This window comes from Cetorhinus maximus, chromosome 20 (assembly GCF_964194155.1).
Source record: "Cetorhinus maximus chromosome 20, sCetMax3.hap1.1, whole genome shotgun sequence".
In the NCBI taxonomy this organism is placed as follows: domain Eukaryota; kingdom Metazoa; phylum Chordata; class Chondrichthyes; order Lamniformes; family Cetorhinidae; genus Cetorhinus; species Cetorhinus maximus.
Genome location: NC_135898.1, coordinates 22810353 through 22833839, shown reverse-complemented (window position 1 = coordinate 22833839; position 23487 = coordinate 22810353). Strand labels below are relative to the sequence as shown.

General features: G+C 49.5%; 1 protein-coding gene and 1 long non-coding RNA gene across 2 annotated transcripts in view; both read left to right on the top strand.

Moving 5' to 3' along the window:
* The window catches only part of LOC144694973 (uncharacterized), a 125528-nt gene that overhangs the window by 95458 nt on the left and 6583 nt on the right, over positions 1–23487 (top strand). The window lies entirely within an intron of this gene.
* LOC144694969 (poly(ADP-ribose) glycohydrolase-like) overlaps positions 1–23487 on the top strand; it is a 38609-nt gene that overhangs the window by 8668 nt on the left and 6454 nt on the right. Inside the window, exons 6-12 of the mRNA XM_078565791.1 lie at positions 3–163; positions 1088–1167; positions 2992–3052; positions 8352–8427; positions 11199–11346; positions 12121–12199; positions 22853–22961. Of these exons, the coding sequence (XP_078421917.1) occupies positions 3–163; positions 1088–1167; positions 2992–3052; positions 8352–8427; positions 11199–11346; positions 12121–12199; positions 22853–22961 (714 nt within the window). The remainder of the gene's footprint in view (positions 1–2; positions 164–1087; positions 1168–2991; positions 3053–8351; positions 8428–11198; positions 11347–12120; positions 12200–22852; positions 22962–23487) is intronic.

Below are 23487 nucleotides of genomic sequence, written 5' to 3'. Positions count from 1 at the left end.
AGCCCATTCCGCTCTTGAAACAAAGAAGGGCCCACGCCATCACCATGTCCCAGGAGCAAATCGCCTGCCTACTGGCCAACGCATTCTTCTGCACCTTTCCACATCGCAACAGCACACAACCGAATTCAGAGTACCACAGCTTCCCGGACATCAACTTCAGCAGGTCAGCAATTGCCCGAACAAAACGGATGCATAGCATCTAGTAGCACGCGGTGGCCTCGGAGTCCAAGCGTCGTGGGTTCAAGCCCCTACTCCAGAGACTCAAACATAAAACCCAGGCTGACACTCCCAGGGCAGCCCTGAGGGGGTGCCACACTGGCAGAGGTGCTGTCTCCTGGGTAGGATGTTAAACTGAGGCCTGTGTGGCGCCTCAGGTGGGTGGACGATCTCATGGCCACAATTTCGATGCAGACTGGGAAATTATCCCCGGCGACCTGGCCAATATTTATCCCTCAACATCACCATAGCAGGTGATCTGGTCATTATCAGGCTGCTGTTTGTGGGAGCTTGCTGTGGGCAAATTGGCTGCTGTGGTTCCTACGTTACAACAGTGACTACACTTCAAAAAGCACCTTCATTGGCTGTGAGGTGCTTTGAGATGTCTGGTGGTCATGAAAGATACCATAGAAATGCAAGACTTTCTTTCACTCTTTATTAAGGCTGATTTTCGGAGGCTGACTGGAGTTTTCCAGTCGGTTTTCATTATAAAGTTAAAAATGTTGGAGAGAGGGTGCACCCATCTTGAAGTGTGCATCTTCCATGCTTGAAGGCCTCCTCCCATCCCTCCCTAAGGACAGTGAAGCACTAATTGGCCAATTCGGGGACTATTGTAGCAGGGCGACTGTTCCTCACTATGGCGTTCTGACCCCCAATTAACCATGACAACGAGGTCCTGAAGCCTACAGAGAACGTCCTGAATCCTGCCTGATTATCCCGATCCCCGCAAACCTCCCCCCCTCAAAAAGACAACAGCAGGAAAAAACTTCCATACTTTCAACAGGCTTTGAAGTGGGATGGATTCGAGGCGGAAGCTGGAATTATCGCCATTCCTACTGTTTGACGACACAACTTTCTTCCTTGTCCGCAGGTTATTTGCGAACTTCTCACAGAGGATGTCGGAGAAACTGAAGACCATTTTCTGTTACTTCAGCATGGTTACAGAAAACAGTAAGTGGCGCTACATTTTGGGGGAGCTCCTAGGGGCTCAGTTCTGATGCTCGATCGTTTGTGTGGGCTGCAGCTTGAAGCTGTGCCTTCCCCGCGCAGATAAAGGAATATTGACTTGGTTCAGACAGTCTTGACCTGACATTTCCTCAATGAGAGTTAACGTGGGAGTTACTTTCCCCGGTGTACAATGTTCAATTGGCGTGGGGGTTCAGTCTGAATGGAAGACTTTAGATGAGATACGTCAGTGTTCTATTCTGCTTACCAGGATTAAAAGCACTCACTGTCTGCCTTTGCTGCTTCCCCTACCTCTTCCTTTTGCCTCCTCCCCCACCTCGAATTTCTCCTGCCCTGCTTCTAAACCACATGTCTCTGTTGTGCCTCCCCTCGTACCCTCTCTGAGCTCATCTTGTTCACAAGAGCCACCCCACCCCTGTGCCACTTATTTCCACCCCTGCCCAACACTCCCTTCCTGCCACCCCCCCCCCCCCCCCCCCCGACCCAATGATAGGTGACATTAAAAGTGGTCCTCAGGTGCTGACCCACTCCCTTGCCAAAACTGCACTCAAGACATAAGAAATGAGAGCTGGAGTAGGCCATTCGGCCCCTCGAACCTGCTCCAACGTTCAATCCGATGGCTGATGCTTTCTACCTCAATTCCGCCTTCCTGTACTACTATCCCCATATCCCTCAATTCCCTTAATATCCAAAAACCTCTCGATCTCAGCCTTAAATATACTCGAGGACGTAGCCTCCGCAGTCCGCGGGGTAGAGAATTCCAAAATTCACACCCCTTTGAGTGAAGAAACTTCTCCTCATCTCAGTCCGAAATGATCGGCTCCTTATCCTGAGGCTGTGCCCCCCGCTGTATTCTAGATTCCCCAGCTAGGTGACACAACCTTTTGGCACCTACCCTGTCAAACCCTTTCAGAATTGATTGGATCACCTCTCACTCCTCCAGTCTTGTTCTAATCTGATTCTCGTCACACCCAACCCCTCAGAAAATTGTACCTCTGTCCTTGAAACCTACCATCTCATCCCAAGTCTCCCCTTTCTCTCTACAAAATAACAACACTCTGAAGGAACTATTCACTTAATTCCAGATGTAGACTCCTGTTCCGCACACGTGTAGGGCTGAATTTCCCCTTGGGACGGACAACTCAAGTCCCTGCACACACCCCTGGGTGGCGGTGGTGGGGGGGGCGGGGAGGGGGGTGGCGGTGGTGGGAGCAGTCACCCTTCATGACTTTTACGAGGGTGCCCCCTTAACTGTCATGGAGACAGGTTCACTGTCCAATTGAGGATGATGAGCTGTCTCTCAAAGCTGGAGGGCTAATCAGAGGTCCTCCAGCTTGAGAGGAAGGTAAGTCAGAGAGAGGGTGCTTCAAAATGGAAGCACTCTTTCTCCGACTATTTAAATCTTTAAGAAATAGATTCAGCAGTCAGGATTGGGGGTTGGCAGGGGGGCCCATCTACAAAGTGGCCTGCCACCAGGTGCCCACCTCCAGGCAACTAAATTGCACCTGTGACTTAATAAAGCTCTTAATAAAATTTTCTCTTTGAAATATTTATTGACTTCCCTTTCTGCCCCCATTGTTCTTAAATTTCCTTCCCTTGGTTCCTGAGTCACATTCTCTGAAACAAACCCATTTAGCTGCAGGCTAATTAAACACTGAAGTTCACAAAGATGAACCAAGAATAATTTTGTCTGTCGGTCATTCTTGGTCGATTGTGGGACTGAGTTTATATTTTGACCATTAATAAATGAATGAAAATATTCTCAATCATCACAGTATTTAATATTAATCTTCACCTTCCTCCTGCTAGTGCCCACGGGACTGGTTACATTTCAAAGATGCTGCTTAAATGATTCCGTTGATTGGAGGAGGTTAGTGAATTCAATATACTTTGAAAGCTGTAGACCATAACGCTTCAGTTTTGTCAATCTCTATTTCTTTGTCATTCCAAAACCAATTTATTTTATAGAATCGCAGAATCTTACAACATGGAAGACCAATCAGCCCATCGTGCCGGTGCTGGGTCTTAAAAGAGCTACCCAGTTAGTCCAACTCACCCCTGATTTTCCCTGCATTCCTGCAAATTTTTCCTTTTCAAGTATTTATCCAATTCCCTGTTGAAAGTTACTGTTGAATCTGCTTCCTATCTGGCATTCCGGATCATAGCAACTGGGTGCGTTTTCTTCTTAAATTCTCCTCATCTCCCCAGCTTTAGCCATTTACCTTAAATCTGCGTCCTCTGGTTAATGATCGTCCGATGTTAAGTCAATTAAATTAAATCTAGTTACATTATATAGGCAAAAAATCTTGGACGAGAGTTTCCACTTTGGATGCGATTGCTGACCTAGGGGCAGACTGCACGCAAAATTGTGCTAGTTTTAAGAAGAATATTTTTCCCAAGTTTCTGCTTGGCTCACTTGCATATTACCGAATGTAGACTCTGCTGTAACCCAGGCAATGTTTTACAATGTCACCGTGTAAAGGAAAAACATTCTTCTTGAAAAAAAAGTCCCTTAATAGGTTTAAGAGTGGTAACCAGGTGATGAATACAGCTGAAAATGGTTTTATCATAAAAAGTAAGTTGTTTAATCAGTGGATAGTCCACCATTTTTGAGTAACAAAATTTTAAATAATGGAAAATGGGTTTTAAAAAAAAAAGAACCATTCCCTAATTATATTGGTCAGATTCTTACTAAATTTTTAAAATTCAAAAGCTTTTAAAATTGTCGATTAGTGTCCTTGTACCTAAAATGTACTTAATTTCAAGGTTTTAATTTTAATCTTAAAATTTTACTTTCAATATGAACATGCATATATACTAACGAGTTTGGAGGAGTAGGCCATTCCGCCCATCAAGCCTGCTCTGCCATTTGTTAAGATCATGGCTGATCTGATTCTCCAGAGGAACCCCAGAATCACAGATGCCAGTCTTCAGCCAATTCGATTCACTCCACGTGATATCAAGAAACAACTGAAGGCACCGGATAGTGTAAAGGCTGTGGGCCCTAACAACATTCTGGCAATAGTACTGAAGATTTGTGCTCCAGAACTTGCCGTGCCCCTAACCAAGCTGTTCCAGTAAAGCTACAACACTGGCATCTACCCGGCTGTGTGGAAAATTGCCCAGATACGTCCTGTACAGAAAAAGCAGGACAAATCTAAACTGGCCAATTACCACCCCATCAGTCTACTCTCCATCATCAGAAAAGTGATGGAAGGAGTCATCAACAGTGCTATCAAGCTGCACTTGTTTAGCAATAAGCTGCTCACTGATGCCCAGTTTGGGTTCCACCAGAGCCACTCAGCTCCTGACCTCATTACAGCCTTGGTTCAAACATGAACAAAAGAGCTGAACTCCCGAGGTGAGGTGACAGTGACTGCCCTTGATATCAAGGTAGCATTTGACCAAGTGTGGCATCAAGGAGCCCTAGCAAAACTGGAATCAAATCTGCTGGAGTCATACCTAGCACAAAGGAAGATGGTTGTGGTTGTTGGAGGTCAGTCATCTCAGCTCCAGGACATCACTGCAGGAGTTCCTCAGGATAGTGTCCTAGGCCTAACCATCTTTAGCTGCTTCATCCATGACCTTCCCCCCCGCCCCATCATAAGGTCAGAAGTGGGGATGTTTGCTGATGACTACACAATGTTCAGCACCATTCATGACTCCTCAGATACTGAAGCAGTCCATGTCCAAATGCAGCAAGACCTGGACAATATCCAGGCTTGGGCTGACAAGTGGCAAGTAACATTCGCGACACACAGGTGCCAGGCAATGACCATCTCCAACAAGAGAGAATCTAACCATCTCCCCTTGACATTCAATGATATTACCATCACTGAATCCCCCACTATCAACACCCTGGGGGTCACCTTTGACCAGAAACTGAACTGGACCAGCCATATAAATACTGTGGCTACAGAGCTAGAAGGCAGCAGAGGGGGACAATTTAACGGAAACTTACCATGGTCATTGATTTGTCCTTTGGACTGTGGCTAGTTTTGTGGGGCGCAATATTTTTTTAAAGTGGTATAGAAGATTGCAGAAGCACGATTTGCGGTAAAAATCCTTTGAGCTGAAGAAGCTGTGCAACCAGGTGGATCTTCCAATCTCTGTCTGTGTGCAGTTCCAGTCCACAAGAACATAAATCCTGGTCTCATGTGTCCATGCCAATTTGTCCCTGTATAATTCCCTCATTTTCATAACATAAGCTGCATTTTAAATTTGCCAAGTTGGAATTCTACCTGCCTCACCTGCTTTAGCGTCTCAAGTCCTGTGTCTTAGTCATTATGGCACAGGAGGAGTCCATTCAGCCCATTGAGTTCATGCTGGAATTGTGCTGCCAATAACTCTTCTGTTACATTTTGTTATTTAACAACAAATAAAAGGAGTGGGATTGACTGGATTGATCTACAGAGAGCCGGTATGGACTTAATAGAAGTGACCTCCTTTTTGTATTCATTCATTGAATGTGAGCATTTGTTGCCCATTCCTAATTGCCCTTGAGAAGGGGGTGGTGAGCCACCTTGAACTGCTGCAGTCCCTGTGGTGTAGGTACACCACACTGCTGTAAGGGAGGGAGTTCCAGGATTTTGACCCAGCGACAGAGAAGGAACGGTGATATATTTCCAAGTCGGGATGGTGAATGGCTTGGAAGGGAACTTGCAGGTGGTGGTGTTCCCATACATCTGCTGCCCTTTTCCTTCCAGGTGGTAGAGGTCGTGAGTTGGAAGGGGCCATCGAAGGAGCCTTGGTGAGCTGTTGGAGTGCATCTTATGGATGGTACCAGGGGTCAAAAGAAGTTTTCCTCCAGGGGTCTTTTTGAGATTTTCTCCAGGGCTTCTTTTTTGGTTTTCAGGGGCTCCTTGAAGGTAAAGCCTCCAGTAAAGGATACTAAAGAAAGGACAGACTTAATGCTGGGCAGGCAACCAAGAATTCAACAGCAATTAAACAGTTTCCCCTCATTCACCACCCCCTCCCCACCCCACATACCCCCCAGCCTAATGTTACTAAAGCAAACTCAAGGCGTTGAAGGTTGGGCTGTTTGGAATTGACTGGACTCCCAACTTTTTCTACACATCAGAACACTGATTGGAGATTGGAGGAGTTAGATCATGAGGGAGACAGAATCTGTGATTGGAGGAGCTGGAGCATGGGGGAGACAGAATCTGTGATTGGAGGAGCTGGAGCATGGGGGAGAGACAGAATCTGTGATTGGACGGGCTGGATTATGGGAGAGACAGAATCTGTGATTGGAGGAGCTGGAGTGAATGTTTAAGTGATGGATCGGGTGCCTATTTTTTATGGCCAAATATTGGTGTGGTTAGGATAGGGATCCAGAGCAGAGCCTTGCCAAACCAGGGCAAATGGCAGGGAGAGACCTTCTCGCCATTTGTTGATCCATTTATCCAAAACCTGTTGCTGAAAACCCCTATAGAGGCGAGAGTGGAGGTCGCCGGGGTCTACATTTCACGGCATCTCCTTTGGGAACAGGAAATTGGGAAGCAAACTTTTCAAGGAAAAGGTGGAGGTGGACCTGGAATTCTCTTCCTCCCTCCAACAAAAAGGCTATGCTGTTCTTGAGGCAGATCAGTGGATTTGTTGGGTAAGGGGATTGAGGGATGTAGAGGAAATGGAGTTGAGGTCCAGAATAGCCATGATCTGATAGAATGGTGCAACACAAGGTCAAGGGGTTGAATGGCCTCCTCCCATCCCTATGAAACCTAGGCATAAACCAGCATCCTCCTACTGGAAATACCCTTGTAAACATCAGCTGTGGATGCAATTGAGCATTGGTCACGTACCCTGACCACACCCAGCTCTCCTTCTCCTCCACATCTCTCAACTCCTCCACTTGCTGAATTACCAGACTGCTTATCCAACATCCGGTACTGGATAAGCATAAATTTCCTCCAATTAAATATTGGGAATTCTGGAGCCATTGGTTTCTGACCCTGCTCCAAAATCGGTTCCCTAGCTACCGACTCCATTCCTCTCCCTGGCAACAGTCTGAGATTAAGCCAGTCTGTTTGCAACCTTGATGTCACATTTGACCTAGCGATGAGCTTCCGACCTCACATCTGCACCATCACTTAAGACCACTTATTTCCACCTCTGTATCATCTCCTGACTCCAACCCTGTCTTGGCTCATCTACTGCTGAAACCCTCATCCCTGCCCTTGTTACCTCTAGGCTCCACTATTCCAACACACTCCTGGCTCGTCTCCCACATTCTACCCTCCGTCAACTTGAGGTCATCCAAAACTCTGCTGCCCATGTCTTAACTCACACCAAGTCCTGTTCCCCTGTCACCCCCTGTGCTCACTGACCTACACCAGCTCCTGGTCAAGCAACGTCTTAATTTTAAAATTCTCATCGTTGTTTTCAAATCCCTCCATGGCCTCTCCCCTCCCTCCCTATCTCTGTAATCTCCTCCAGCCCCACAACCCTCCGAGATCTCTGCGCTCCTCTAATTCCGGCCTCTTGAGCGTCCCTGATTTTAATCTCTCCACCATTGGTGGCCGTGCCTTCAGCTGCCTGGGCCCCAAGCTCTAGAATTCCCTCCCTACACCTCTCCCCCCTCTCTACCTCACCTTCCTCCTTTAAGACACTCCTTAAAATCTACATCTTTGACCGAGCTTTTGGTCGTCTGACGTAATAATCTCCTAATGTGGCTCGGTGTCAAGTGCTGTTTTACAATGCCCCTGTGACGCACCTTGGGATGGTTTATTGTGTTAAAGGCACTATATAAATATAAGTTGTTGCTGGGTGATATGTCCTCCAAAGAGAATCTGGCAACGCAATGCCAAAGCCTGGACAATGATCATTGGAGGCTTGCTTAACAGAGGGGGGACACTGTTTGTGCAGACCAGGTGAGAATTCCGCAACTTTCAGAGACGGAGAGAGAGATAATGAGCGGGATTTTCCAGCCCTGCTGGCCGCCGGGATCGTCCGGTCCCGCCGAAAGTCAATGGGCATTTGGCTGGCCCACCGCATCCATTGCAGTGGGGGGGGTGGGGGGCTGGAAAATCTTAGCCATTGTGGTGGGGGTGGGGTGGGGTGCGGCCTGTATTCATATTAAATCGTGTGCCATCTGGCTTCTCGCCCGGCACCTGTGTAACCAAAGGCGCCTAACCGCCGCCTGTACCAACGATTGTTTCTGCTTGCTTCAGATCTCCATGTAAACTGACGCAACTTAGGGTCAGCAGTGAGGGAAGGATTGAGGAGGAGGAACAAGGTGAACTGCAGGTAACCGGCACTCACTAAGCCCTTGCTCGCCCCCACCCCCCGCAAACGTTTTCCCGGTGTGACCCCACTTTAATGCCTCAGACTCGGTGTCACCCCACCCCCCACAGAGTGAAAATTTGGGGGAGGGGGTCAAGGGGTGAGTGTGGACAGAAGTTGAGCGTTGGGGCAGTTGACGAAGAGGCAGGATTTCTTCAAAGGGATAAACAAGCGTCTGGCTATTCACCGGCTGTTTTGTTTTGTCTGCCAGGCACGGGGCCCCCCCGAGGGCAGTCTGACAGGCACGGGGCCCCCCCGAGGGCAGTCTGACAGGCACGGGGCCCCCCGAGGGCAGTCTGACAGGCACGGGGCCCCCCGAGGGCAGTCTGACAGACACGGGGCCCCCTGAGTGCAATCTGACAGGTACGGGGCCCCCCCGAGTGCAGTCTGACAGGTACGGGGCCCCCCCGAGTGCAGTCTGACAGGCACGGGGCCCCCCGAGGGCAGTCTGACAGGCACGGGGCCCCCCGAGGGCAGTCTGACAGGCATGGGGCCCCCCGAGGGCAGTCTGACAGGCACGGGGCCCCCCCGAGGGCAGTCTGCCGGGCCACACCCATCAACGGCCAAAAAAAACCAAACCCCACCCCCCATAGAGATTTAAAGGTTCCTCTCAGAAATCAGTGCGAGCTCCACGGCAACCGTTAAAGCCTCAGAGGGGTTGGGACCCACGGTTTGGGAAGGGGCCTGCGCCGAGGTTTTAATGCTATTTGCACTCCCACTTTGAGAAGCTGCGGGGCATTTGACCCTCACTCTCTGAGAATGTCAGCCCCACTGCTCCCCCCCACCCCCCACCCCCCTTATTGTGCCCAGTGGTTCTTTTAAAAAAAAAAATAAGTTCAGTGCCCTTGTCTCTTTCTGCCAACACATTCCGGCTGGTCAACACCCGCATGAGCACATATTTTTTAAAAAAGATTTCTCCGTCTAAACTGCATCAGGAACATGAGCAATTCATTGACTGCAACACTCTCTTGGATATCTAAGACAGAAAAGGCATTACATACACACACTTTTTCAAGCAGACTGTATTCTGCACTCTTGCATGTCCCTGATTTTAATCACTCCAACACTGCCAACCGTATCTTCAGCTGCCGAGGCCTTAAGCTCTAGAATTCCCTCCCTAAACCTCTCCATCTCTCCTCCTTTTAAGACATTCCTTCAATAGGCACCTATCTGACCAAGCTTTTGGTCACCTTTGGTGCCTCGGTGTCAATGTTTATCTGATTTATGCAGCTGCGAAGCACCTCAAGATGGCTTACTGCATTAAAGGTGCTATATAAATGCAAATTGTTGTTTTAGCAGCGGTTCATTTGGTGGCACTCTCACCTCTGACTCAGGAGGTCATGGGTTCGAGATCCACTCCAGAGACTTGAGCACAAATATGAAGGCTGACACTTCAGTGCAGTGCTGAGGGAGCACTGCACTGTCAGAGGCGCTGTCTTTTGGATGAATTGTTAAACTGAAACCCCGTCTGTCCCTTCAAGTGAAAGATTCCCACGTAAAAGATCCCATGGCACTATTTCAAAGAAGAGCGGGGGATTGCTGAAAAAAGAGACATGCTGTCTAAGCTTTTCATCTTGCACTCATCAGGACAGATCGCAAGAATACCAACAGTAACAGTTTATGAGAAGAGAAAAGCAAAAAACTGTGGATGCTGGAAATCCAAAACAAAAATAAAAGTACCTGGAAAAACTCAGCAGGTCTGACAGCATCTGTGGAGAGGAACACAGTTAATGTTTCGAGTCCCTATGACTCTTCAACAGAACTAAGGAAAAATAGAAGAGAGGTGAAATATAAGCTGGTTTATGAGAAGAGAATGCTGATTGGTTGGCAAGCGGACTCTGATTGCTAGACGCATTGCCCAAAGTACCCAACCAGCCCATGCTTGCAAACTTGAAACATAGTGCCCAACATTAGATGTGATCCAGTGATTGGACAACATTTGCTAAACAATCCTGATTGTGAAGAATTACACTAAAAGCCAATTTAAGATTATCAGTCGGCCGGCAGTGTGGCTCAATTATACATGCTAGAAGCTACATATAGGGCCTGTCCTTTGCATATAGGAGGAACATGTCCATGCAGTACGCCTTTCTCAACTAAACAAAAGCTTGGGGAAAGCCATTCCCTGGTTCATTCCCCATGGCAAAGCCTTGACCTCAATCAGATTCGACCTGCCTGGTTTGAATTTGAACACAAGCTTGGTAGTTAACTGTACCCTGATGCATCCTCCATGGCAATGCCTCTACCAATCAGAGTCCACTTGCTAACCAATCAGCACTCTTTTCTTATGAAGTATAAATTGTTGTTCCCTTTATTGTTGGTATTCTTGCGATCTGTCCTGATGAGTGCAAGACGAAAAGCTTAGACAGAACGTCTCTTCTTTCAGCAACACGCAAGTTCTGTACTGCCAAACGATATAAGAGCAGGGGAGTTTTACCCTGGTGTCCCGTCCAATATTTATCCCTCAATCAACATCACAAAAACAATCTTAAGTGCTCATTATCACATTGCTGTTTGTGGGAGTTTGCTGTATACAAATTAGGTGCCACGTTTCCAACAGTGACTGCACTTCATAGAGTACTTCACTGGTTGTAAGGCACTTTGAGATGCCGGTTGGTTGCGAAAGGTGCTATATAAATGCAAGTCTTTCATGTATTTTTTTTACAGGAATCTCCAGTTTACGTGCTGAACCCTGAAGTAATGCACACTGTAACCTATGTGCCTCTTGGTCCTAGGTGGATTTTGCTTCTCCGATGGTGGGCGGTGGGGTTCTGGGATCCGGCCTTGTCCAGGAAGAGATCCGATTTCTGATCAACCCAGAGCTGATCGTGGCTCGGCTCTTCACCGAGAAACTGGCTGACAACGAGTGTCTGGTTATCACTGGTGAGGGCTCGGCTGTCTCAGTGCGGTTACTTTGTGCAGCGAGCACCGACGACCCCACAACCCCGCCCGAACCCACTGTCAAATAGCTCGGAATCGGGAGAGCTCAGGCCCTGAACTAAAAATGAATGAGAGAGTCAAAATCTGGAAGACAGGGTTGAAGTTCGGATTACCACCCTTTCTGCCTCTGTAGTGCTGCGGGATCGGGTGCTCTGTTGTAGGCGCTCTATAAATGTACCATTTTCGGGGAGCTTTTTTTTAAGTTGCTTCTCAGGACTTGAGCATCACTTTTTGTCCATTGCTTATAGTCACGCTGTATGACTGAGTGGCCGTCTCAGAGGGCACTTAAGAGGCAACCACATTGCTGCGGGTCTGGAGCCACATGTAGGCCAGACTGGGTAAGGATGGCAGATTTCCTTCCTTATGTTACTAGTCCAGACACATAACCGCTGTGTCAGCCGGCATGGTGGGGAGGGGGGGAGCGGGTGGAAATCAGCTGGAAATGTGTGAACATGTGGGCATTGGGTTGGAACCAGCTTGGTTGCCTCCACAGTCAAATAGCTTGCCAATACTGAGCGATGGCTCACTCATGCTAAAAGAGTGGGCAGTTGGGACCAAGAATTGGGAGGGCAGAGTGTGCCCACAGCCTGCATCTTCAGGAGGGATGGGGAGGGAGCCGTCACTCACAGGGGAAGCCTAAACTGGCCAGTTAATCCCCGACATCACCCAAAGAGGCACAGTTTAACCAGAGACTGAAACCGTTTGTCTGACTTTCAGGAGCGCAGCGCTACAGTGAATATGGCGGATACAGTGACTCGTACAGATGGCTGAGATGTCACAACGATGAGACCCCAAGGTGAGTGAGATTTCACTCAGGTAAGGAACACCGATGTAGAGTAGGCCTACAGGGAGTTCTTCCAGTGTCCTAACCCACGAACCTCTCTCAATCTCCACCTCCCAAAAGCGGGTGAAGTGATTGCTGACTTTGTGGGATCTTGCTTTGTACTGCCGAGAACAGCAAAGTATTTCATTGATGCATCACCTCATATTGTCCCAGTGAAGTCAGTCAAAGTGACTGAACCTGACCATCTCGGTCTCCAAAAGCACTTTGCCCCTAACTGATGGTTTTGGATTCCTTCTGTGAGGAGGATAGTGATAAACTTCAAAAGGACATAGGTTGGTGGCAGATGAAATTTAATGCGGGGAAGTGTGAAGTGGTTCATTTTGGTAGGAAGACTATGGGAGAGGCAATGGGCTACAATTTTAAAGAGGGTGCAGGAGCAGAGGGACCTGGGTGTCTACGTGTACAAATCATTGAATGTGGCAGGACAGGTTGAGAAAGTGTTTAATAAAGCACACGGTATTCTGAGCTTTATAAAGAGGGGCATAGAGTACAAAAGCAAGGAAGTTGTGATAATCCTGTGTAAAACACTGGTTTGACCTCAATTGGAGGCATTGTGTCCAGCTCTGGGCGCCGCACATTAGGAAGGATGTGAAGGCATTAGAGAGAATGCAGAAAAGATTCACAAGAATGGTTCCAGGGATGAGGAACTTCAGTTATGAGGATAGATTGGAGAAGTTGGGACTGTTCTCCTTGGAGAAGAGAAGGTTGGGAGGAGATTTGATAGAGGTATTCAAAATCATGAGGGGTCTGGACAGTGTAGAGGGGGAGAGACTGTTCCCATTGACGGAAGGATCGAGAACCAGAGAGCACAGGTTTAAGGTGACTGACAAGAGAAGCATTGGCGACATGAGGAGAAACTTTGTTACGCAGCGAGCAGTTAGGGTCTGGAATGTGCTGCCTGAGAGTGTGGAGGAGGCAGGGTTCAATCGAGGCCTTCAAGAGGGAATTGGATAATTATCTGAAGAGAAAAGATTTGTGGGTCTTTGGGGAAAAGGCAAGGGCTGTGGGACTTGGTGAGTTACTCTTGCAGAGAGCTGGCATGGACACAATGGGGCTGAATGGCCTCCTTCTGTGCTATAACTATTCTGTTGACTCTGAATGGAAATTGCGTTCCTCTGCATTCGATTTGGGTTGGATGAGAGTGAGAGTAAGTAAGGGAGAGTGCAGGGTTGTGGGTCTTAGGAGCTCTCATTTTACATAACTTTCAGGGGGTTCAGTTATTGAGATTTTCAGAACTGAGTTATTTCCATTGATGGGGGAAGGCTGATCGAGAGAGATTTTTATAACGGGAAGTGTGCAGGTTAGTGACAGAAGACACAAGAACGAAAATTAAAGCTCGTGGAATCGAAGGCACAGTATTGATCTGGCTAGGAGTTGGAAGATAGGTGTGATAGGGTGTACTTGAATTGGAAGCAATGTCCCACAAGGATCTGTGCTGGGGCCTGAACTATTCACTGTGCTTTTTATGATTGGTGGAACAATAGCTTGTGTAGACTGGTGCATTAAATTACAAAAACCTTTGATCGAAAGTGGACGAACTGTGACAAATTAATTTCAATGCAGCAAAGCATGAAGTCACCCATTTTGGACCAGAGTTTAAAAAAAAAAAGCAGTGCTCTCTCAATGGTGAACAGCTAGGAACAGCGGAGGTCCAAGGAGATTTACAGGTACTTGTACACCGATCACTAAAACATAGTGGTCAGTGTGATATCTCTGCAGGACAAAAGTGTAGCATAAAGAGTTAGCAGATGGGATATGCTAATGTACAACGTAGATGATGATGTACCACTGACTCGAGAGAGAGAGAGAGAGAGGGAGGTTGGAATCATGCCTAAGAGCTAGGTGCCTACTCTGTAACCTGTTTAGAAGTAATGAGTGCAGATACGAGAGTATGTCTACAGTCTAAGAACCAAGTCCCACGCCTAGAGTCCAAGTCAGAAGGACCAACCTCAGAGCAAAAAGCACTTGTGTGTATACAGCGGGGAGTCTGGTACTAAATGAAACTAGTTTAACCCGGTTTGACTTAAATACATACATGAATGACCACCAGCGGGCACTATTATGCTCAGGGACAGAGAAATAATTATAAATGTTAATGGAGTGTTCGCCTGTATCACTGGAAGAATAGAATATAAAGGGTAGGATGTTTCACTACATAAGGTTAAAGTTAGAAACTTGGGAAATTATGTCTCCCAGTGGACGAGACATTTGTTGGACACAATTGAATAATGTTGGTTGCCATTAGGCTAATATCCTGGCATTATGGTCTTTTTTTTTTGCAAAAATATACTTTATTCATAAAATATCTTCAACCACATTCCAAACCATTTCAAAAACACCATTACAAGGGTACAATCCGGTTCAACTTTTACAAAATGTATCACCAGGTGCATCAGTACAAACAATATTACAATCATTTACAGCCTTTCATTTTGAGCTGTACAGCCCGAGGGGGTTTAAACAGTTCCCAGTCTCTCGGTGCGCTGTGGCAGAAAGGTCTTAGGCAGCGACCCTTCCCCATTGCGCCTTTGCGGCAGCTGCCCCAAGCTTTAGTGCGTCCCTCAGCACGTAGTCCTGGACTTTGGATTATGCCAGTCCGCAACACTCGGTCGGGGACAACTCTTTGCGCTGGAAGACCAACAAGTTTCGGGCAGACCAAAGCGCGTCTTTCACCGAGTTGATGATCCTCCAGCTGCAGTTGATGTTTGTCTCGGTGTGTGTCCCTGGGAACAGCCCGTAGAGCACAGAGTCCTGTGTCACAGAACTGCTCGGGATGAACCTCGACAGCAACCACTGCAACTCTCTCCAGACCTTCTTTGCAAAGGCACAATCCACAAGGAGGTGAACAACGGTCTCTTCCCCACCACAGCCACCTCGAAGGCAACGTGCAGAGGGGGTGAGACTCCTGGCGTGTAGGAAGGATCTGACGGGGAGGGCCTTTCTCACCACCAGCCAAGCCACGTCTTGGTGCTTGTTGGAAAGTTCTGGCGATGAGGCATTCTGCCAAATGACTTTGACAGTCTGCTCGGGGAACCATCCCACAGGATCCACCCTCGCCTTTTCCCTCAGGGCCTCTAAGACGTTATGTGCTCACCACTGCCTGATGGACTTGTGGTCAAAGGTATTTTTCTGCATAAAATTTTTCACGAGGGACAGGTGGTACAGCACGGTCCAACTACTTGGAGCGTTCTGCGGCAGCGTGGCCAGACCCATCCTTCGCAACACTGGGTACAGGTAGAACCTCAGCACGTAGTGACACTTGGTGTTTGCGTACTGAGGGTCTACGCACCGCTTGATGCAGCCACACACAAAGGTGGCCATCAGTATGAGGGCGATGTTGGGCACATTTTTTCCCCCTTTATCTAGAGGCTTGTACATCGCGTCCCTGCGGACACAATCCATTTTTGACCTCCAGATAAAGCAGAAGATGGCTCGGGTGATCGCCACCACGCAGGAGTGTGGAATGGGCCAGACCTGCGCCACGTACAGCAACAGCGAGAGTGCCTCACACCTGATGACCAGGTTCTTACCCGCAATGGAGAGGGAGCGTCGCTCCCACATGCCCAGTTTCCTTTTCACCATAGACACTCGCTCCTTCCAGTTTCTAATGCATGCCCTGGTCCCTCCAAACCATATCCCCAGCACCTTCAGGCCGTTAGCCCTGACAGTGAAGGGGACAAAGGATCGGTCAGCCCAGTTCCCAAAGAACATGGCCTCGCTCTTCCCACGATTTACCTTGACTCCCGAGGCCAGTTCGAACTGGTCACAGATGTGGATCAGTCTGCGCACCGACAGTGGATCCGAGCAGAAGACGGCGACATCATCCATGTACAGGGAGGCTTTTACCTGAGTGCCTCCACTGCCTGGGATCGTCACTCCTCTTATGCCCAGATCCTTCCTGATGGACTCGGCAAAGGGTTCTATACAACACACGAAAAGAACAGGCGAGAGAGGACAGCCCTGCCTGACTCCAGATTTAATCGGAAAGCTATCTGATTCCCACCCATTGATTGAGACTGCGCTACTGATGTTAGTGTAGAGCAGTTGGATCCAATTTCGAATTCCCTCCCCAAACCCCATTTTGGAGAGCACATCCACCATGTAGGTGTGCGATATTCTGTCAAAGGCCTTCTCCTGATCCAAGCTGATGAGGCAGGTATCCACACCCCTGTCCTGTACATAGGCAATCGTATCCTTGAGCAGCATGAGGCTGTCAGAAATCTTCCTGCCTGGCACAGTGCAGGTCTGGTCAGGGTGAATCACCAATTCCAGAGCGGATTTGACCCGATTGGTGATGACCTTGGACAGAATCTTATAGTCCACATTCAACAGTGAAATGGGTCGCCAATTTCTAATTTCCTCCCTTCCCCCCTTGTGCTTGTAGATGAGGGTGATGATGCCTTTCCTCATGGATTCTGACATACTGCCGGCCAGGAGCATACTCTCGTACACTTCTAGCAGGTCTGGGCCGATCCAGTCCCACAGAGCCGAATACAACTCCGCCGGCAAGCCGTCGCTTCCGGGAGTTTTACTCTTATCGAAGGACTCAAGGGCCTTAGTCAGTTCATCAGGAGTTAGCGGTTTGTCCAGGCTCTCCCGTGTACTGTCGTCTAAGACCTCCGTGATAGAGGACAGGAAGGACTGGGAGGCCGTGCTGTCTGTGGGCTTCACGTCATACAATCCGGCATAAAAGGATTTGCTGATCCTCAAAATGTCGGACTGCGATGACTTTACTGAGCCATCTTCTTCCTTCAGGCTGCTGATCACAGAGCTCTCTCTGTGTACCTTTTGGAAGAAGAAATGTGAGCACGTCTCATCCTGCTCCACGGAGCGGACTCTGGAACGGAAGATGATCTTGGAGGCCTCCGAGGCAAAGAGTGAGGCTTGCTGGCTCTTCACCTCTTGGAGTTCCTCCTTGACATCGACCCCCATCGACCGCAGCCGGAGCAGATTCTGCATGTTTTTCTGGAGTCGAGACATTTCCCTCTGTTCCTTTCTAGCTTTCTGGGTGCCTTTGAGGATGAAAAACCTCTTGATGTTTCCCTTGATCGCTTCCCACCAGTGTGTCAGGGACTCAAAGAGGGGTTTCACGGTTCTCCAACCTTTGTAATCCCTCTTGAGCTCCTCAATGTTCTCTGGGGTCAGCAGTTGCACATTTAGCTTCCATGCCCCCCTGCCCACCCTCTGGTCCTTCTCTAAGTGACAGTCCGCCAGTAGGAGGCAGTGGTCAGAGAAAAACACCGGCTTGACGTCGGTGGATCTGACTGTGAATGCACGGGACACAAACAGGAAGTCTATCCTGGAACGAATGGACCCGTCTGGCTGCGACCAGGTGTATCTACGCTGCGCTCCGTCTGCAGGGTTGCTGAAGACGTCGTGCAGCTTGGCATCCTTAACTGTTTCCATCAGGGATCTGGACGTAGCGTCCAATCTGCTGCCGGCCCTGCTGGATCGTCCAGCCGCATCGATGATGCAGTTGAAGTCACCGCCAAGAATGACCGGCCTGGAGGTCACCAGCAGCAGTGGGAGCTGCTGAAAAACCTCCAGCCGCTCCGGCCCTTGTGACGGGGCGTACACGTTAATTAACCGGAGTGGAGCATTCTTGTACATTACGTCTGCTACGAGGAGGCGCCCGCCCACCACCTCCTTAACCTCGGAGGCGGTGAAGTTGCCTCCCCGCAGCAGAATACCCAGGCCGGAGGACCGAGAGTCGTTTCCGCCCGACCAGATCGATGGCCCATGGGACCACCATCGTGACCATTGCCTGTAGGAGCTGAGGTGCAGTATCGCACATTCCTGCAGAAACAACAGGTCAGCTTTGACCTTGGCAAGGTAGTCCAAGGTCGCAACACATCGCATAGTAGATTTAATGCTACGCACATTTATGGATACAATCTTTAAACCCATTTTAAAGCATTTATTCTCCTACCAAACCCGTTGTCTCTGAGAGTCCCAGACCTTTAGTCTGCTCCTTCATACCCGTAGTGAGCTCAAATTCCTTCACTTTGGATGGGCTGAGGTAGTTCTCCTTGGCTGTGTTCTGCTCAGGTGGCATCTGGGGGTTCGCGTAGAGAGCGGGTTTTGAGATGACCTTTGCTGGAGAAGCTTCTCCAAAACTCACCCCCTCTGGGGCGTCGCTGTTCCCGGCTTCCCGGAGCTGGGGTGCACTGGCCTCCTCGGGTTGCAGGCAAAGTTGGGGTGCGCTGGTCTCCTTGTTGTCTCCAATGTTCTGGAGCTCGGGTGTCTCGTCCTCCAATGCCCTGGAGCTTTGCCGCTTCTTCTGTCGGTGCCGCCCTAGCACTTCTTCATCCGAAGAGCTGCTGCCTTTGTCATCCATGTCGGATGGGAGACGCCTCTTTCCGCTTGTCTGGGAAGTGGCTTTGCTTCTTCTTCGCTCCTTCTTCCTTTTGGCTCTCTTCACCGTCTGCCACTCCTCCTGCTGCTTTTCCACTGCTGCCTCCTCCTCCTCCATTGATTTGCTCTCCTGAGGATTGGGAGGTTCAGGGGGCAGTGCTGTTGATTGGCTATCTGTTGCTTCAATCTTTTCCTCCACCTTGTCTCTCTCTGTGTCCTCCTTTGTCCCGTTGAGCTCCCTGGGGGCCTTGGTGGTTGGAGTGACACGAAACATTTCTTCTGCTTCCCCTCGTTGGCTTTGGCTGCCTGTGCAGAAGTACGGCAGCATTTGGGGCATGTCCTGTAGAGGTGGCCTGCCTCGCCGCACAGGTTGCAGCACTTAGCCTGTTTGCAGTCTTTTGTCTGGTGCCCTTCCTGTTTGCAGATCTTGCAGAGGGAGGCGCTGCAGTTGGCCGCCACATGACCAGCCTTGCCGCATGAGCGACAAAGTTTGGGTTGCCCAGCGTAGACAAGGTAGCCACGGTTTCCCCCGATAGCGAATCTGGAAGGAGGGTGGAAAATGGCTCCCTTACCGTCGGTCTTTAGCGTGACCTTAAACTGGCGTTTGCCTGTCCTGATCCCCAAGTCGTCTCGAATCTCGGTGCAGCTCCCAACCTTATCGAAGTACCTGGTGAGGAAGGTGAGCACGTCGGCGACAGGGACGAAGGGGTTGTAAAGATGCACACTCACCACCCGGTCCCGTTGCAACGGCAGAGCAAAGAGCGGCTCCGCTGTCAGGATCTTCATCTCCGGCAGGTCTCTCTTCTCCTCGAACACCTTCAGGAGCTTGATGCAGTCTGCCACTCGCTTGAACGTCACATCGAAACATCCAGCGCTGGGGGAAGTCCTGCAGGGTGAAGATCTCCGGAGCTTCAAAGCCGCTCGCCTTCAACAGGATCCTCCTGGCGAAGAAGGCCCGATCCATAGGTGCTCCTCCTTCGCTGTTCTTCACCGTGACTCGGACGGTGTTAGATAACCCATGGTATGGGTTTCGATTGGTTATAGCATTTGCTTCCCGACCTTGCCTTGGCAGAACCATGATCATGGTCTCTCCCCTGCCAGGTAAGTATCCTGGCATAATTTTTTTTTTTTTTTTTTGCAAAAATATACTTCATTCATAAAATATCTTCAACCACATTCCAAACCATTTCAAAAACACCATTACAAGGGTACAATCCGGTTCAACTTTTACAAAATGTATCACCAGGTGCATCAGTACAAACAATATTACAATCATTTACAGCCTTTCATTTGAGCTGTACAGCCCGAGGGGGTTTTAAACAGTTCCCAGTCTCTCGGTGCGCTGTGGCAGAAAGGTCTTAGACAGCGACCCTTCCCCATTGCGCCTTTGCGGCAGCTGCCCCAAGCTTTAGCGCGTCCCTCAGCACGTAGTCCTGGACTTTGGATTGTGCCAGTCCGCAACACTCGGTCGGGGACAACTCTTTGTGCTGGAAGACCAACAAGTTTCGGGCAGACCAAAGCGCGTCTTTCACCGAGTTGATGATCCTCCAGCTGCAGTTGATGTTTGTCTCGGTGTGTGTCCCTGGGAACAGCCAGTAGAGCACAGAGTCCTGTGTCACAGAACTGCTCGGGATGAACCTCGACAGAAACCACTGCATCTCTCTCCAGACTTTCTTTGCAAAGGCACAATCCACAAGGAGGTGAACAACGGTCTCTTCTCCACCACAGCCACCTCGAGGGCAACGTGCAGATGGGGTGAGACTCCTGGCGTGTAGGAAGGATCTGACGGGGAGGGCCTTTCTCACCACCAGCCAAGCCACGTCTTGGTGCTTGTTGGAAAGTTCTGGCGATGAGGCATTCTGCCAAATGACTTTGACAGTCTGCTCGGGGAACCATCCCACAGGGTCCACCCTCTCCTTTTCCCTCAGGGCCTCTAGGACGTTACGTGCTGACCACTGCCTGATGGACTTGTGGTCAAAGGTGTTTTTCTGCATAAATTTTTCCACGAGGGACAGGTGGTACGGCACGGTCCAACTACTTGGAGCGTTCCGCGGCAGCGTGGCCAGACCCATCCTTCGCAACACCGGGGACAGGTAGAACCTCAGCACGTAGTGACACTTGGTGTTTGCGTACTGAGGGTCTACGCACCGCTTGATGCAGCCACACACAAAGGTGGCCATCAGTATGAGGGCGATGTTGGGCACATTTTTTCCCCCTTTATCTAGAGGCTTGTACATCGCGTCCCTGCGGACACGATCCATTTTTGACCTCCAGATAAAGCGGAAGATGGCTCGGGTGATCGCCACCACGCAGGAGTGTGGAATGGGCCAGACCTGCGCCACGTACAGCAACAGCGAGAGTGCCTCACACCTGATGACCAGGTTCTTACCCGCAATGGAGAGGGAGCGTCGCTCCCACATGCCCAGTTTCCTTTTCACCATAGCCACTCGCTCCTTCCAGTTTCTAACGCATGCCCTGGTCCCTCCGAACCATATCCCCAGCACCTTCAGGCCGTCAGCCCTGACAGTGAAGGGGACAAAGGATTGGTCAGCCCAGTTCCCAAAGAACATGGCCTCGCTCTTCCCACGATTTACCTTGGCTCCCGAGGCCAGTTCGAACTGGTCGCAGATGTGGATCAGTCTGCGCACCGACAGCGGATCCGAGCAGAAGACGGCGACGTCGTCCATGTACAGGGAGGCTTTTACCTGAGTGCCTCCACTGCCTGGGATCGTCACTCCTCTTATGCCCGGATCCTTCCTGATGGACTCGGCAAAGGGTTCTATGCAACACACGAAAAGAACAGGCGAGAGAGGACAGCCCTGCCTGACTCCAGATTTAATCGGAAAGCTATCTGTTTCCCACCCATTGATTGAGACTGCGCTACTGATGTTAGTGTAGAGCAGTTGGATCCAATTTCGAATTCCCTCCCCAAACCCCATTTTGGAGAGCACATCCACCATGTAGGTGTGCGATATTCTGTCAAAGGCCTTCTCCTGATCCAAGCTGATGAGGCAGGTATCCACACCCCTGTCCTGTACATAGGCAATCGTATCCCTGAGCAGCGCGAGGCTGTCAGAGATCTTCCTGCCTGGCACAGAGCAGGTCTGGTCAGGGTGAATCACCAATTCCAGAGCGGATTTGACCCGATTGGCGATGACCTTGGACAGAATCTTATAGTCCACATTCAACAGTGAAATGGGTCGCCAATTTCTAATTTCCTCCCTTTCCCCCTTGTGCTTGTAGATGAGGGTGATGATGCCTTTCCTCATGGATTCTGACATACTACCGGCCAGGAGCATACTCTCGTACACTCCTAGCAGGTCTGGGCCGATCAAGTCCCACAGAGCCGAATACAACTCCGCCGGCAAGCCGTCGCTTCCGGGAGTTTTACTCTTCTCGAAGGACTCGAGGGCCTTAGTCAGTTCATCAGGAGTTAGCGGTTTGTCCAGGCTCTCCCGCGTACTGTCGTCTAAGACCTCCGTGATAGAGGACAGGAAGGACTGGGAGGCCGTGCTGTCCGTGGGCTTCACGTCATACAATCCGGCATAAAAGGATTTGCTGATCCTCAAAATGTCGGACCGTGATGACTTTACTGAGCCGTCTTCTTCCTTCAGGCTGCTGATCACAGAGCTCTCTCTGTGTACCTTTTGGAAGAAGAAACGTGAGCACGTCTCATCCTGCTCCACGGAGCGGACTCTGGAACGGAAGATGATCTTGGAGGCCTCCGAGGCAAAGTGCGAGGCTTGCTGGCTCTTCACCTCTTGGAGCTCCTCCTTGACATCGACCCCCATCGACCGCAGCCGGAGCAGATTCTGCATGTTTTTCTGGAGTCGGGACATTTCCCTCTGTTCCTTTCTAGCTTTCTTGGTGCCTTTGAGTATGAAAAAACCTCTTGATGTTTCCCTTGATCGCTTCCCACCAGTGTGTCAGGGACTCAAAGAGGGGTTTCACGGTTCTCCAACCTTTGTAATCCCTGGCATAATGGTCAAGAAAAGGGCAGGCATCAGTGGGAAATCTGTGTTTTGCCTGTTAGAAGATGCTGCTGAGGTGACTCCTCTCTGTCTCCGCATCTCAGTGAGGGTGTCACCATATTCAGCAGAGCACAAGGGACTGATAATTTAGTGCATTTTCACCACCTAGATAAATTGGTAAGCTTGTTACATTATTGTTTTCTGGAAAGAGGCTCGGGAGGGAGTGACTGGCTCCTTTGCAAACCGAAAAATTCATCTCATTTCCATTTTTCTTTTGCAGGGATTCGTGGCTGAGACGTTGCACGGAGATAGTGGCCATTGATGCTCTTAACTTTCGGAACCCCATGGACCAGTACAAAATCTGTTACCTGGAGAGAGAGCTGAACAAGGTAAGGCCCCCAGCAAGAACTAACTGCAGGATCCAGGAAATCTGAATCCGTATCAAGCTGTGCGGACAAAGTGCATACCGGTTAGCTCACAGGAGAGCAGATCCCAGTGGGCACTCCACACACTGCATACCATAAAGTGAGGGCAACTCAATGTTCCAGTGAAGCTCAACGCAAACTGGAGGAACAGCACCTCATCTTCCGACTAGGCACTTTACAGCCTTCCGGTCTTAACATTGAGTTCAACAACTTCAGATCATGAACTCCCTCCTCCATCCCCACCCCCTTTCCGATCCACCTTTTTCCAATAAGTTATATTTTTAAAATATATTCTTCTTTTCCCACCTATTTTTAAATCTATCGTTTTATCTCCACCTTTTAACCCATTTCGATTCCTTCTCCCCCACCCCACCCCCACTAGGGCCATCTGCCACTAGCTTGTCCTGCTTTCTACCCTTAATGTCACCATTAGCACATTCCTTAGATAATATCACCACTGTCAACACCCCTTTGTCCTTTTGTCTACGAC